General features: G+C 36.9%; 1 protein-coding gene across 4 annotated transcripts in view; it reads left to right on the top strand.

The window, feature by feature from the left end:
• The window catches only part of TLK1 (tousled like kinase 1), a 173,422-nt gene that overhangs the window by 88,995 nt on the left and 67,100 nt on the right, over positions 1–17,327 (top strand). For all 4 annotated transcript variants that reach the window (XM_054476994.2, XM_063648302.1, XM_054476997.2 and 1 more), the window contains one exon: positions 14,370–14,445. In XM_054476994.2, coding sequence (XP_054332969.1) covers positions 14,370–14,445 — 76 coding nt within the window. The remainder of the gene's footprint in view (positions 1–14,369; positions 14,446–17,327) is intronic.

Below are 17,327 nucleotides of genomic sequence, written 5' to 3'. Positions count from 1 at the left end.
TTTAATAATTAATGTTGGAGAAGCACAGTTATGTCTGTTTATATGTGTGCTTATATACAATATACTCCAGAATATTCACGTTTATAAAGCAGACATATATCAAATTATTCTGTTTTTCTCAATTTAATCCTTAATATTCATCTTTCAGAATACTTTTGTATAATCTCAATCAGATTTGAACAAGTTAAAATATATACTATCTCTATAACCAAAGTAGTTTTCCACCCTTTTTCCTGGGTAACTACCAAATCTTAAGCCTTTATCCACTGACCTTAAATTACTGTGTATTTTTCATCAAAGTATATTTTGGGATTTTTGAGTTATGAATTTTAAATTATGTGGATATGTGGAAGCTGGGACAGTTGTTGCATCTAGAGCATTTCCTGATTTAACTTTGTTTTATATACATACCCACCTCCACTTTCTCATACCTTCTTTTTTGCCCTCTTAATAATGCTTAGTGCTTAGCTAGTGCTTAGTGTGATTCTAAGCACTAGTGCTTAGCGTGATTCTAAGCACTAGTGCTTAGCTATGATTCTATTTGAAAACAGAGGTGATACTGGCCTTAAGTTTTGTTAACATTTTCATTAAATTTTAATTTGTCTATATTTATTTGCTGTGACCTGGAGAAATCTTTTTTTTTTTTTTAATGCCTTACTCTGAGTACCTAGTAAGAAAGAAGAGAGACTTTAAAAATTGATTTACTGTTGGATGGGATAAGTATCACTGAAATTTACATTTTTAGGCCTTTTACTCCTGAATAAATTACCTTGCTTTTGACTTACTCTCTTTAAATCTGTTCTGCTCCTTAAGATGTTAGACACCTATCATCAATTTTAAGACATATTCTATCTTGCTGCCTAAATTATTTTCTAAAATATGTTAGTGTGATAAATGATGTTTGTGGTGTTCTGCTTGTTGACCTCCTCTGTCTTTTATTTATCTTCCTGCTAGTATGTTCTCACTTTGTTCTTACCAGAAATCTTACTATTTTTATGTCACTGGTTTTTCCTTCTTTCTTTCTTTCTTTCTTTTTTTTTTTTTTTTGAGGCAGTGTCTCGCTCTGTCACCCAGGCTGGAGTGCGATGGCACGATCTCTGCTCCCTGCAACCACCGCCTTCTGGGCTCAGCAATTCTCTGGCCTCAGCCTCCCAAGTAGCTGGGATTGTAGGCACCCACCAGCCTGCCTGGCTAGTTTTTGTATTTTCAGTAGAGACAATGTTTCACCATGTTGGCCAGGCTGATTTCAAACTCCTGACCTCAAATGATCTGCCTGCATTGGCCTCCCAAAGTGCTGGGATTACAGGCATGAGCCACTACACCTCCACCTCTGGCCTATGTCATTGTTTTTACTGAGGCATGATACGCAACAATGTTGCTATATACAATGAACAATATGTACAGTAATGATGTCTTGAAAGCAAGTACTCTTTGTATGCATGGAAAATGGTATTATTTTGTAACATAAAAAATGGGGAATGTGGCCGGGAGGGGCGGCTCATGCCTGTAATCCCCGCAATTTGGAAGACTGAGGCAAGCAGATCACTTGAGGTCAGGAGTTCGAGACCAGCCTGGCCAACAGGGTGAAACCCCATCTCTACTAAAAATAAAAAAGTTAGCTGGTCGTGGTGGCACATGTCTGTAATCCCAGCTACTCAGGAGGCTGAGACAGGAGAATCGCTTGAACCTAGGAGGCCAAGGTTGCAGTGAGCCGAGATTGCACCACTGCACTCCAGCCTGGGTGACACAGCAAGACTCTGTCTCAAAAAAAAGAAAGAAAACAAAAGCGGGGGTGGGTGGGGGGATGTTAAGTTTATTCTCTTCTCTGTTACTAAGACAAATAAACATGAATTATTAGACTTAAAAGTTTCTGTGAAACACCTGAAATTACTTTGTAACTTTTTTTTTTTTAAAAAAAGAGAAAACAGTATTTAATTCACCACTATATATTGAAGGACGCAGTCTTTTAGAGACCTATATTCAGGCAGAAATTAGAGTATCTGACACTAAAATATATTGTATTAACCGGGTTCATAGCAAAGGAAGTGAGTCCTGCTTGAATATGTTCATGCTTATTAGTCTCTTGGAAGGAAAAGTGAACTGGAAACCAAATGTGAGTCTCCTCCTGGTGGTGTACATCTCTTTCCATAAAGGTAGAAGAATATGTATATCAGAATTCCTCAGGAAGCTTTTTTTAATGTTTAAGTAGCCAGGCTCCCTGCTTGGAAATTCTGATATATTCTGTCTAGTTGAGTTCTTGTAGGTCATGAAATCTTGAAATGGTTCTGTAAGCTATTTAGCAAGCAAACAAACAGCTGTTAAATATTACCCTTTAAAAAAGTATATTTGATGTGGTTCAGTGGTTGTTTTTTTACAGCAAGAAATTTCTAAGGGAACACAACAAGAGTGCCCACCTTCACCACTTATTCAGTATAGAATGGGAAGTCCTCGCTAGAGCAGTCAGACAAGAGAAGGAAGTAAAGGGCATCCAAATTGGAAAGGAAGAAGCCAAATTATCCTTGTTTGCAGATGATATAATCTTATATTTGGAAAAATCTAAAGACTATACCAAAAAATTATTAGAACTGATAAATTCAGTAAAGTTGCAGGATACAAAATCAGTATAAAAAAAGTAGCATTTCTATATGCTAACAGTAAACAATCTGAAAAAGAAACCAAAAAGTAATCCCATTTACAATAGCTATAAATACTATGAAATATGTAGACGTTAACTCCCCACCCCCCGAGACAGAGTCTTGCTCTGTTGCCAGGCTGGAGTGCAGTGGCATGATCTCAGCTCACTGCAACCACCACCTCCCCGGTTCAAGCAATTCTCCTGCCTCAGCCTTCTGAGTAGCTGGGATTACAGGAGTGAACCACTGCACCCAACATTTTTTTTTTCTTTGAGATGGGGTTTTTGTTCTGTTGCCCAGGCTGGAGTGTAATGGTGTCGTCTCATCTCACTGCACCCTCCGCCTCCTGGGCTCAAGTGATTCTCCTGCCTCAGCCTCCCCAGTAGCTGGGATTACAGGCGCCCACCACCACGCTTGGCTAATATATTTTTTTAATGTATTTTTAGTAGAAATGGGGTTTCACCATGTTTGCCAGGCTGGCCTCAAACTCTTGACCTCAGGTGATCCACCAGTCTTGGCCTCCCAAAGTGCTAGAATTACAGGTGTGAGCCACCGCACCTGGCCTACCCAGCTAATTTTTTTGTACTTTTAGTAGAGATGGGGTTTCACCATGTTGGCCAGGCTGGTAAAACTTCTGACCTCAAGTGATCCACCCTCCTTGGCCTCTCAAAGTGCTGAGATTACGGACGTGAGCCACCCCACCCAGCTTTTAGACATTACTCAAAGTAGTAAAATATCTCTACAATAAAAACTATAAAACATTGATGCAAGAAATTGAAGAGTATGCCAAAAAATGGAAGGATATTCCATGGTCATGGAATGGAAGCATCAATACTGTTAAAATGTCCATTGTACCCAGAGCAATCTATAGGTTTAATGTAATCCCTGTCAAAATACCAATGGCATTCTTCACAGAAATAGAAAAAATAATTCTAAAATTTGTATAGAACCACAAAAGACCCAGAATAATCAAAGCCATCCTGAGCAAAGAACAAAACCAGACGAATCACATTACCTGACTTCAAATTATACTACAAAGCTATAGTAATCAAAACAGCATTGTACTGGCATAAAAACAGACACATAGATCAGTGAAACACATAGACCAGTGGAACAGAACAGAGAACCCAGATAGAAATCCATATATCTACAGTGAAGTTATTTTTGACAAAGGTGCCAAGAACAAACATTGGGGAAAGGACAGTCTGTTCAATAAATGGTGCAGGGAAAACTGGATATTCATTATGTAGAAGAATGAAACTAGACCCCCTATCTCTCACCATATACAAAAATCAAATCAAAATGGATTGAAGACTGAAATCTAAAAAGACCTCAAACTGTGAAACTACTATAAGAAAACACTGGGGAAACTCTCCAGGACGTTGGTCTGGGCAAAGATTTCTTAAGTAATACCCAACAAGCACAGGCAACCAAAGCTAAAAATGGACAAATGGGGCCGGGCGCAGTGGCTCACACCTGTAATCCCAGCACTGTGGGAGGCCGAGGCGGGCAGATCGCTATGTCAGGAGATCGAGACCATCCTGGCTAACACAGTGAAACCCCGTCTCTACTAAAAATACAAAAAATTAGCTGGACATGGTGGCGGGGCGCCTGTAGTCCCAGCTACTCAGGAGGCTGAGGCAGGAGAATGGCGTGAACCTGGGAGGCAGAGCTTGCAGTGAGCTGAGATCGCACCACTGCACTCCAGCCTGGGTGACAGAGCGAGACTCCATGTCAAAAATAAGGACAAATGGGATCACATCAAATTAAAAAGCTTCTGCACAGCAAAGAAAACAATCAACAAAGCGAGGAGATAACCCACAGATTGGGAGAAGATATTTGCAAACTATCCATCTGACAAGGAATAAATAACTAGAATATATGAGGAGCTCAAACAACTCTGTAGGAAAACATACAATAATCCAATCTAAAAATGGGCAAAAGATTTGAAGAGACATTTCTCAAAAGAAGACATACAAGTGGCAAACAAGTTGGTGAAAAGGTGCCCAATATCATTGTTTATCAGAGACATGCAAATCGAAACTACAATGAGATATCATCTCACCCCAGTTAAAATGGCTTTTATCCAGAAGGCAGGCAATGACAAATGCTGGCAAGGATGTGGAGAAAAGGGAAACCTCATACACTGTTGGTAGAAGTGAAGATTAGTACAACCACTATGGAGAACAGTTCGGAGGTTCCTCAAAAGGCTAAAAATAGAGCTACCCTGCGATCCAGCAATTCCACTGCTAGATATATACCCAAAATAAAAGAAATTGGTATATCAAAGAGATACCTGCACTCCCATTTTGCAGCACTATTCACAATAGCCAAGATTTGTAAGCAACCCAAGTATCCATCAACAGATGAATGGATAAAGAAAATGTGGTGCATACACACAGTGGAGTACTATTCAGCCATAAGAAAGAATGCGATCCTGTCATTTGCAACAACATGGATGGAACTGGAGGTCCTATTGTTAAGTGAAATAAGCCAGGCACAGAAAGACAAACTTCACATGTTCTCACTTATTTGTGGGAGCTAAAAATTAAGACAATGCAACTTATGGGGATAGAGGGTAGAAAGATGGTTACTAGAGTCTGGGAAGAGTGGTGGTGGTGGGGAGGGGGAATGGTTAATGGGTACAAAAATAGAAAGAATTAATAAGACCTGGTATTTGCTAGCACAACAGTGTGTATAGTCAAAAATAATTTAATTGTATATTTAAAAAAAAACCTAAAAGTGGATTGTTTGTAACACCTTTGTGTTACAGTTGTTTGTAACAACTGTATCAAAATATAAACCCCATAAATATATACACCCACTGCGTACCCACAATGATTAAAAAAAAAAAAAATTAAAAAGGAACCCTCTAAGCTGATTGGTGGAAACAAGATTGGAAGAGAAAAATGGCCTATTACTGTAAGAGAGTGAAGACATTCTTTTAAAGTGGAACCCAGTATAGTTCTTTACCATAATAGGTGCTCAGTAAATAGCTGTTGACTGATAACACGACAGGGTAACATCACTGTCTACCCACCTCGTTAATAGGCTACTACTTATTCTCTAGCATACTCATCTCACTTGCTAGCATTTCCTAGTATACGATCAGGATGAGTGTATCTACAAAAGCAGTTTTTAAATTTTGGGTCTCAGGGACTGCTCTGTAACTTTAAAAATTGAAGGACCCTAAAGAGCTTTTGTTTATGTTGGTTACAACTATTTGGTATTTACCATTTTAGGATTTCAAACAAAATGTTGTAACCCTAGAATTCACAAATACATAATCCATAAATCATCCAGTGAGATGTCATCACACGTCATATAGCCTCTGGTAATTTTCACTGTAAACTCAGAATGAAAGTAAAAAAGCACACCATACAGTTAGTTTTATGTACCAACTACAAATGATTCTTAATGTATTCATCAAAGCAAGGTTTCTCACCCTTAACATTATTGACGTTTTGCACTGGATAAATTTTGAGGGGTGGGGTTCCTGTCCTATGCAATATAGGATGTTTAGCAGCATCTCTGCCTCTGTACATTAGATATCTACAGCCTTGTTACCCCCATCCTCAGTGTGTCAACCAAAAATGCCTCTAGGTATTGCCAAATAACCATCTCTCCTGGTTGAGAACCAACTCATTACTGGAAGGAGAAAAAAGAAAGTTTTTAGCATGTTACCAATGGAGCTAGATTGCAACTTCTTAAGTTTTACATGTCTAAATTTAGAAACAGGTGCTCAGAGTAAATAAATTTGTCCATAGTCACACAGATACAAGTTAACAAGAGTCAGAGTTTGAATCCCAAAGTATGCCTTATTTCAAAGCGATGCTCTCAACTACTGTGCTGTTATAATCTTTCCATATAACTAAGATAGTATATAACTTGTTATATAAATTACCCTGATAAGTCTTGGACAAAAATGGTACTCTTTGGAAATATTTAGATTTCAGATAACTTATAGTAATTAGCAGATTTGCCAATCTAAGATATACCTGAGCTAACAGCACTTCACAAATGTTTAATCTGTTAAATGTTGCTTTTAGACTGGATTTTTAAAGCATTGAGCACAAGTTGACATTACTGACAAATTTTGTTTCAGAATTTTATTCTTTAGTTTAAAAAATATTAGATGTATTTTTATGTCAGTAGAACACAGTGAATGTTCTACCAATTTTCTTTAAAATTCTCATTTTTCTAAAATAACCGAGTAACCATGACAACCCATTTGACTTCTTATAACCTAATTAGTTTTCTGCTATATGTAATAATTTTGGTCTTTAATATGGAAGATTGTAAGGAATAACATTCTTAATTTTAGAGATACTGTAAAGTGGAGTATGTGGGAACTGTACAACTTATTATTTTATATATAAACCTAGATAGACAGACAGACTGTTCCTAATCCTGATGATACATAACATCACTTCTGGACCTTTTTAAAATTAATGATTCCTTTGGTCTTTTTCCAGAGATGGTTAAATTTGGACTGGAGATTCCAGCATAAGCTTTAAATAAAAGCTTTATAAATGATTGATGTATAGTCAGCATTGAGAATCAATGCTAATAAAGATATGATAGAACAATTTAAAAAAAGAACAAAGAAGCTGGGTATGGTCACATGTCTGTAGTCCCAGGTACTTGGGAGCCTGAGGCAGGAGGATCACTTGAACCTAGGAGTTACAGTCCAGCCTGGACAATGAAGGGAGACCCCATCTTTCTTTTTTTTGTTTGTTTTTGTTTTTGAGGTGGAGTTTTGCTCTTGTTGCCCAGGCTGGAGTGCAGTGGCGCGATCTTGGCTCACTGCAACCTCCGCCTCCCAGATACAAGCGGTTTTCCTGCCTCAACCTCCCAAGTAGTTGGGACTACAGGCGCTCACCACCAGACCCGGCTAATTTGTTTGTATTTTTAGTAGAGGTGGGGTTTTGCCATGTTGGCCGGGCTGGTCTCGTGATCCACCCACCTTGGCCAGGTCAGGTGATCCACCCTCCTTGGCCTCCCAAAGTGCTGGAATTACAGGCTTGAGCCACCATGCCCGGCTGATCCCATCTCTTGGAAAAAAAAGATCACTATTTTTCTGATTAAAAGTGTTGTATTGGCACCATGGGATATTAAGCAGCCATAAAAAAGGATGAGTTCATGTCCTTTGCAGGGACATGGATGAAGCTGGAAACCATCATTCTCAGCAAACTAACACAAGAACAGAAAACCAAACACCATATGTTCTTACTCTTAAGTGGGAGTTGAACAGTGAGAACACGTGGACACGGGGCAGGGCGGTTGAGGGGGCTTCACATAACAGGGCCTATTTTGAGGTGGGGGCTGAGGGAGGGATAGCATTAGGAGAAATACCTAATGTAGATGACAGGTTGATGGTTATAGCAAACCACCTTGGCACGTGTATGACTATGTAACAAACCTGTATGTTCTGCACATGTACCTCAGAACTTAAAGTATAATAATAAAAAAAAATGTTGTATTGGTATAGAGAAAAATAGTAACACTTTTTTACCCATCAGATCTCAAAGGATTGGTGAGTAGTTTCATACAGTGTTAATGTAAACATTTCAATTGATACTGGCTTTGAATGTGCAATTTGGCATTATCTTTAAAAATCTAAGCGTGTGGCCAGGCGTGGTGGCTCATGCCTGTAATCCCAGCATTTTGGGAGGCCAAGGCGGGCGGATCACAAGGTCAAGAGATCGAGACCATCCTGGCCAACATGGAGAAACCCCATCTCTACTAAAAATACCAAAAAAAAACAAGCCAGGTGTGGTGGCGGGTGCCTGTAGTCTCAGCTACTCGGGAGGCTGAGGCAGGAGAATGGCATGAACCCAGGAGGCAGAGCTTGCAGTGATCTGAGATCGTGTCACTGCACTCCAGCCTGGGTAACAGTGTGAGACTCCGTCTCAAAAAAAAAAAAAAAAAAAAAAAACTAAGTGCGCATATTCTGTGATACAGCATTTACATTTAAAAGTATGTATACCAGAGAAATAATTGTACAGACCTAGGGATTCATGTTCAAAGGAATGTTTGTAGGGGTGTGATACAAGAGTATGTTACTCCATTGTGAGTGTCACAATGGGCCAAAAGTTGTGAGACAACAGCTCTGAATTTGACTATTATAAGCACTTTCAAAATGCCAGCATTTCCGGAATAAATTATCTGAAAATGTTACTTCCCAGCCCCCACCCTTCAGCAGTTGTTCTAAATGGCTGTTTTATTCTTGTATGATTTGAAAACTACTGGCAAGGTAATTTGAGTAGGGGAGAAAGTTCAACTTTATTCTAATTTTATAGTATATACTGTTTAACAAATAAAGCCTTAAAGGGATAGCCAGAGAAGGGAAAATGCCAGGAAATAGACTACATAAGCGATAAGAAAATAACAGACAAAATCATTTTCATCAATATTAAAAACTTAGTATACTCCTTTAAACATGTATGAATGCAGTGGGTCCAAGTGATAGTTTAAGAAGTCACAATGTGAGGATGTCAAGTTAAGTAGTTGTTAAAAATTGAGCATAAAAGTAATTGTTTTAATATTACATTTCTTTGGAGTACTGATATGGTTGTGAATTCTGTGCATGTGTAAATAGAGTCCTTCAGCCTTTACAAAAATGTATGAGGTGACATACTTTAAATATACCTGTAAGACAGCACATATTTTAGTTGGGTGGTTACCCAATTTCTTCTTATTGGTGTTCTACCATCTTTTATATTACACGTTATTAAACAATAAAGGCAGTACAGCAGAAAATATACTACACTCCAAATTGCTGATATGATGATTTTGATTTACTTAGAACTACAAGGAAATGCTTTTATTTGATGATAGGATTCCAAAATTTTACATACATAAATTTTTTATACTAAATATTAAAATCAGCATTATAATAGAGATCTTCTTTTAGAGGTCAAAGGTTCAAGTAAATATTTACAGATAATAGTTATCAATATTAAAGTTTTAACTCTTGGGCAGAGACAGACTATGTGAATTTCAGGTCATACCAGCTCAAAATCATCCTTGAATTCCGATGTGCATATTTCATGGTAACATTTAAATGTAAATAGGATACAAAGCAGCAAACATTTTCCTGTCTCGCATCTGGTTCAACAAGTTTTGCCTAGAAATGTGGATAAAAATTGAACATTGTTTTACCAGCTGCCAGCAAAAAGGCTTGTCATGCCATTTGTTCAAATTATAGTACCCTTGAATTTGGTACCCAAGTGTGAATCATTAGAATAGCCAGTGAGGGCTGGGCGCGGTGGCTCACGCCTGTAATCCCAGCACTTTGGGAGGCCGAGATGGGTGGATCACTAGGTCAGGAGATCGAGACCGTCCTGGCTAACACGGTGAAACCCCCTCTCTACTAAAAATACAAAAAAATTAGCCGGGCGTAGTGGCGGGCGCCGTGGCGGGTGCCTGTAGTCCCAGCTACTTGTGAGGCTGAGGCAGGAGAATGGTGTGAACCCAGGAGGCAGAGCTTGCAGTGAGCCGAGATCGTGCCACTGCACTCCAGCCTGGGCGACAGAGCGAGACTCCATCTCAAAATGTCTATTAACTGTAGTGATTTTATTAGAGATGATGATACCTGAATTTTGTTGTCTATTCAGTCAGGCCCAATGAAGAACAAATTTAATATCCACTCCCTCTTTTTTTGTTGCTATTAAAATTTTTTTTGTATACTGTAAAATTTTCTGTAATGCATTTATTTCCATAATTTTAAATCTCTCTCTAGTTTGAGGCTTATACAGGTGGTTATCTGTTTTCATGGAATAATTCATATTGATTTCTGTCCCTCATACTGTAACAGCATTGAGATTCATGTGTTCTTATGTTTGGTCTTACTTACATTGAAGAAAGACTCATTTATATTTTATTATAAGATAAAACCAGCAGACTACATGATTAGATATGAAAACCTTGATTAATAATCACTGACCTAAGTTCCAAGTAAAATTGGAGGATTAAATTATGTCACTACACCTCTTGAGTCTTTTAAATTTGTCTTTGTGTTTTTTCAACAAACTTTCAACTGGTAGAAAATACTGTGTAAATTCATACTAATATCTTGGAATCTCTAAATGCCAGAGTAGTCATTCAGGTTTTGGTGTGATTACAAGTCTAACATTTACACAGCTAACTTGATTTAAAGTGTACTAGTCTCTCCTTTCTTCATTTTCTCCTAACGACTGTTTCACTGTATATTGGAGCTCTTTGGCCTTTTATAATTACTGCATACTTTTCATCTTTACTTCAAAGCCAAATTTGCCTTCCATATTAATCTTTTCTTTAGTGGTCTATTTATAGTAGGATAGTTAAGAAAAAAATAGAGAATAAAAGAAAGAAATGACAGCATTATTAGCAAGAGCAATCTTGAAAATGTTCTATATAAAATGTTTAATATGTGCACATTGTATACCTTAGCAAATACATAGGTGGCCTGGTTGATGTCCTTTGGATTTCCTCAAGGAAATCATTGGTCATGATCAGTAGTTTTTTTTAAAAGCTGCCGAAATATTTTTTCAAAGGAAATCTCATCTGGAATCTCAATATTAAATAGGAGATGCTGTGTTTGCAGATTCAGGGTAGAGGTAAACATAGGATATGTCTCTGGTAGGCTAGAGCCTTAACTCAGCCACATACTTCCTTCCCTTCTCCTTCCCCTTTAATAACTTCTGGGGCACAACAGTCTTAAAATTAATTTTAGTCCTGTTACCCTTTTTCTTCTCCATCTGTAAATTCTTCTCTGGTTTAAAGGAGGTAAACTTGTTGCCTTCTTTACTATAATTATAATGCATTCGTTTGCTTTTTGGTTGGTTTAATGAAAAGACATTTTTGCCAATGGATTGTCCCGTACCTCCACACTGGGAAATTCTGCCTTAGGGGAAAAAATCTTCACGAAGTAATCTATATGTTAAACAACAAAACTAAGTAATCTGTATGTTAAACAACAAAACAACCTTAAATATCCTAAAGTGCATATCCGGTGAAGTATTTAACGAATGTTGTCTCAAATAAGTTTTGAAAATTTATTGTATCTTCCCACCTCATCCCTCTTTTGGAAATAGCCAGTGCATGTTAGCATTTTGATGATTCTGAGAAGCCTTGCAGTAAAGAAATCTAATTTTGTTTACCCCATTTAAACTCACCCCTTTTCACCCTCATTTAGAATATAGCCTTCTCAACCCACCATTGAACACTAGTTCCTTAGGATATACTTTAGAAAATGGTACAGAACCATTTTGAACTTTACATTTTGTTTTGTTTTCTAGCTAGAAAATGCTGTTTCCAATATAACTGTTTCAGAATTATAACATTTTGTATGGGTTTTTCCCCCCTATTTTTGCCTGTTCAAGAGTACCTAGTCAAGATTTAAGATGGAATTCGAATAGGATCCTGCCATGCTTAAAAAATTGTATAACATTAAAGTATTCTGAAAAATTATGTTTTCTTGACTTTTTTATATATAAATTAAGTTAGGAAGGATATGAATAAATTATTTGGAGATCTTTTATTTTAACGTAGACTTGGCGTTCTTTTGTTTTTGAGACGGAGTCTCGCTATGTCACCCAAACTGGAGTTCAGTGGTGTGATCTTGGCTCACTGCAACCCCTACCTCCTGTGTTCAAGCGATTCTTGCGCTTCAGCCTCCCGAGTAGCTGGCACTACAGGCAGGCACCACCATGCCCGGCTAATTTTTATATTTTTAGTAGAGACAGGGTTTCACCATGTTGCCCAGGCTGGTCTCGAACTCCTGACCTCATGTGATCTGCCCACCTCGGCCTCCCAAAGTGCTGAGATTGCAGGCATGAGTCACTGCACCTGGCCGATTTAGGGTTCTTTAATAAATATTAAAAGAATTTTTAATGTAGTGATATTTTTATTTCTAGGAAAACAGAAGATTGATTATTGTTTGAGTTTGGTAATTTTGACAATGAAACAAAAGTAGTAAACTACCTACCCAAAATTGCTGGTATAGCAGTCTACCTCCCGAGTAGATGGCCAGTTAGGGTGGATTTCTTTAAGACTTCTGGTTTGTGAAATGAAAACATACTGGCATTTCATTGGACATACTGAGTTTTATTTATAAACACTAAAATTCTGAAATATTTTTGTATAGTAGATTCATTTAGTTAGTTCTTGATATAGGATATCATAGAAAAAATAAAGAGCATTTAGGTCTTAGAATTATACAGAACTGAATTTAATTTGAATCCTGGCTCTGCCACACTGGTAGTGTTACCTTGAGTAAGTTACTTAATATTCATTCATGTATTTATCAAGTAATAACTGTATGCTAGGAGTGGGGTAAGAGGGTGAGGTAGGGAGAAGATGTAACATCTGTTTTTAAAGAATTCAGAGGCTATGAACATTTGGTCCAATTTCTCTGAATCTGTTATCTTGTTGGCAAAATGGAGGTGAGAGAACTTTAAATACTCAAGATGGTACTTAGAGGAACAATATGTGTTCAATAAGAATTAGGCTGTGTATTGTTATTCATATATTTAATTGTAGGCCCACTCAGAGACATAAAAATACGGATTAAATCCCCTCCTTGTTGGGGGACCATGATGCTTTTAAGAGATTTATTTTAAGTTGTTTAGTAAGATTCATTCATTCATTCAGTCAAATATTAATGGAGCTCTTATGAAGTTCAGGAATTTTTCTGGCACCAGAGGTGCTTACCAAGTTTCTAGAATTTGAGGGCCTGGTGCCATTGCCTGTGCTTTTGCTCTTGGTTTTAATTTTTGACTAAGCAGGAAAGTTTGTCAAACTCCAGAAAAATTACTTGTATTAGTCTAATGAAAATACTTGCTATCTGTTATAGGAACACACATGTCATTTGGAACCAGAGCCACCATCTAGAGCAGGGATCTGTTAACTTTTTTTGTAAAAGGCCAGATGTTTGCGACTTTATGGGCCATTCCAACTCTGTTGCAGCTACTCAGCTCTGCCGTTGTAATGTAAAAGCAGCTATAGACAATACCTAAATGAAAGAGTGTGACTGTGTTCCAATAAAATTTTATTAGGAATACTGAAACTTGAATTTCTTGTAATTCTCACACCACAAAGTATTGTTTTGAATTTTTTAAATTTCAAACATTTAAAAGTGTGAAAGCTATGGTTCGATCATACAAAACAGGTGACCAAACTGATTAGGCCCATAGGCCATAGTTTACTGATCCGTTATCTAGGGCATAATCTGTGAATTGGCTATAATTGTTGGGTAATAATTGCCAGGCATTTACGTGAATGGTCCTTTTTAGTAGGGATTATGTATATCAGGGTTTGTGTTCTGCCCCTTTTTTCTCATCCAGGTTTACTTTTATACACTAAGTATGTTTGAGTAGTAGGAAACTAAGGAAAAACTTCATAGGAAAAAACTCATAGGAAACACTAAGGTGATTTTTTCCCCCTCATCCAGTTAAGCATTTGAAGGTCATCTTTTAAAGGCTAATTACTCTAGGATTTTTCATCCACTTCATGTCAAATTCTGTAACTGAATATCAGAAAATATGTACAAGGTCTTCTCTACTTGGAATTTTAAAATTTATACAATAGGAAATTTTATCTTTTAAATAAATTGTGTGTAAATAACAGTATATTAACATCTCTTGAGCACTACTGAATGCTATTTTTTTGGTCTCGAAACATGGTTTTATATTGACTTGATAATTTTGTATATTAAAACTGTCATTTAAAAATCTGTTATCTTGTTTTCTGTAGACACCAGAGAAGAAACAATCGGAATCATCCAGGGGAAGAAAGAGAAAAGCAGAAAACCAGAATGAAAGTAGTCAGGGTAAGCACATAACATCTTCCTTCAGAGCCTAGTGGACACTTAAAATTAATTGTTTTAATTTTTAACCAATTAATATTCTAATTGTAAAATAATATGAAGTTGTAAATCTTGGTGTGTGCACAGGTAGTTAGTATATAATGATTGCTTTTAGGCTTTTCAGCATTTCCCTTATTGTTTTCATTTGGGTCCTGAAAGACAAGTATCATGTCCAAATCTGGCAAGCATTAACTTACGACTTTTCATTTTTCATTCTTTATATGTATTGTATTGAAATGGCTTGTTTTTGAATTAAAAACTTCAATCTCACTTTAACAGAACTACTCAAACTTTTCCCATTTATTTAAAAAAAAGGCTATCAAAATAATTATGAGAGACTCCAGTTAAAGTACTATCTGTTTTTCTTTCCATCCTTTCTTGCATACCTACCTTTTGTGATATGAACTGAGAAAATTATTTTCATTTAACTAAATATCTTATAATGAATAGAAAAATAGTATTGTCATTTAATTTGAGCACTCAAAATTAAATGTAATAAATTGGGCTCTTAAATTGTGTATAATGGTGACTTTATACATAATGTTACGTGTGTTGGAGCCAATCTTTAGCCATAAGATCTATGGCTGTGACCCATGACTTAACTGGTGTATATAGGGCACTGGAAGCAAGGAATATAGTTGCAGTAACTGTCTTTATGGAAGGAAGAGGTAAGTCATTTTAGTGCCTTTTCTGAGGTGTATTGTATTTTGTATCTCAGTTTACACTGAGCTCCTTTTTGGTCTTAGTGTAGCTCCCCCAAGTTGTAGTTAGTGGACTTGGAGCTTTATTTATTGTAAAGATATAAACTCAGAAACAAACCCCCAAATAAGATGAGGCTTCTGGATTAGTTGAACCATGTTTTTTTCCTTTGTGGTCTGCCATCTGCAGAATTGTCTGATTATCTTTGTTTTTAGGATGGTTGCCTAAATTGTTTCTTCTTGTTTCACCTTCCTCACTTATATTTGCTTTAGTCTGGCTTTCAGTGTTTTTCTCCCCTTCCTTTGGAGTAAACTTGACTTCAAGTCCAAAGCAGACCTCTCCTGTCATCTTCTGCAGGGTTCCCCAACCTCCCGGTCTTCCAGTCCTTGGCCTATTGGGAACCGGGTCGTACAGCAGGAGGTGAGCAGTGGGCCAGTGAGCATTACCGCCTGAGCTCTGCCTCCTGTCAGATCAGTGGCAGCGTTAGATTCTTATAGGAGTGTGAACCCTATTGTGAACTGCATATGCAAGGGATCCAGGTTATGCACTCCCTTATGAGAATCTAATGCCCGATGATCTGAGGTGGAACAGTTTCATCCCAAAACCATCTTCCCTACTCCCCGCAGTCTGTGGATAAATTGTCTTCCACAAAACTGGTCTCTGGTGCCAAAAAGGTGGGGAACTACTGATCTTATGGACTAGATTGGTCATATGTCCATTCCAAAACTAGTTATGACCAACAGAGATACTATTGCCTTAAAAAAAATCAGGCCATCTCTAGGTGGATAGTGTCAGAAATTTGAAAAAAAGAAAAAAATCAGGGCCATCTTTGAACCTGGAAATGGAGTTAAGTTCTTAAACACACAGCCTGTATGGAGAAGGGATGATACTTGAACAAAATTGGATTTCTAATAAGAAGGTGAGAAGGGGACCTGGAAGTGGAAGTTGTATAGGAGTCAGCTTCCTCTGAAGTTACATGTGCCATGTAGGGTGAAGGGTGTTAACAGAACAAAATTTTCATTCAGTTAAGGAAAGAGAATTGGGGAAATAGCTTCTGGAGTAGGCAACCAAAACCATCTGTCTTCATTAAAATATAGTACCTCTTTACAATCTACAGAGAAATTATTATGGACAGAAGGGAAGTCCCTTTAGTATAAGACCTTTACAGTCATCTCTGACCTCTAAATAAATCTGTGCAGAACTAATGTTCAAAATTTCCAGATAGCATTGGTAGTCCTGAATACTTGTTTAGTTTTTAAAAACTCCCCCCACCTTGTTCCAAGAAGGAATTTAAAGTTGTTAAACTTTTAAGAATACTGTTTTTCATCTTAGTAATGCCTGGCACATAGTAACCACTTAAGAAATATTTGTTAAATAAAATAAATGAATCATGAAATAAGTCAGCATTGAATTAATAAATATATGTATGTTTATATTAAGCAAAGCTTTTGACTTTGTGATATCACTAGTTGTAACTTGAAGAAATCGTGTATTCTGTATAGTTCCAGTCAAGGATGGTTACTTCTCCCCCAAGAAAGCATCTCTAAACACTATATTTCTTAGCAAGTTCTTAATTTAAAACTTATAGGACTGATGAAGAATCCATTTTAGAGCAAAATATTTAAAAAATAGTGTGATCTCCAATGAGTTGGTTCACTTTGTCAGTATGGTCATATATGAGCAATATTTACAATCTAGTTTTTAAAAAACATTGTATTTAATTTGGGAATGCTTTTTAGAAAATCAAAATACATTTTACAAAATAACATTCCTGTTGAAGTGTGTTACTGTCAGTTTGACAGGAATCATGTTATGGTTTGTATAACTAAAGCTGTTTTATTATTATTTACAAGTAAAGGTTAGTTTGTCAGTGATGCAGTCGCTACTTTTTTATTTACTGATTTGCTTTTCCAAAATTAGTAGTTATTAAGCAGTATTAATAATGTAGTTTTAAAACAGGACATCACTTACATCATTTATTTGTATGATTCTCCAGTAACTGGAACTTTTAAAAATTGGCATGTCTCTGTTGAAATGTCATTTGATTTTCATATTTGTGAAATCGATAGCTGATGTCCTGTGGACTCTTAATATTTTTTTGATGCCCATCACTACCCTACTAACATCATGCCCTTCTTATATTTTAG

Source organism: Pongo pygmaeus, chromosome 11 (genome assembly GCF_028885625.2).
Source record: "Pongo pygmaeus isolate AG05252 chromosome 11, NHGRI_mPonPyg2-v2.0_pri, whole genome shotgun sequence".
NCBI classification, from domain to species: domain Eukaryota; kingdom Metazoa; phylum Chordata; class Mammalia; order Primates; family Hominidae; genus Pongo; species Pongo pygmaeus.
Note: the sequence above shows the minus strand (reverse complement) of the source record. Positions and strands in the feature narration are given on the sequence as shown.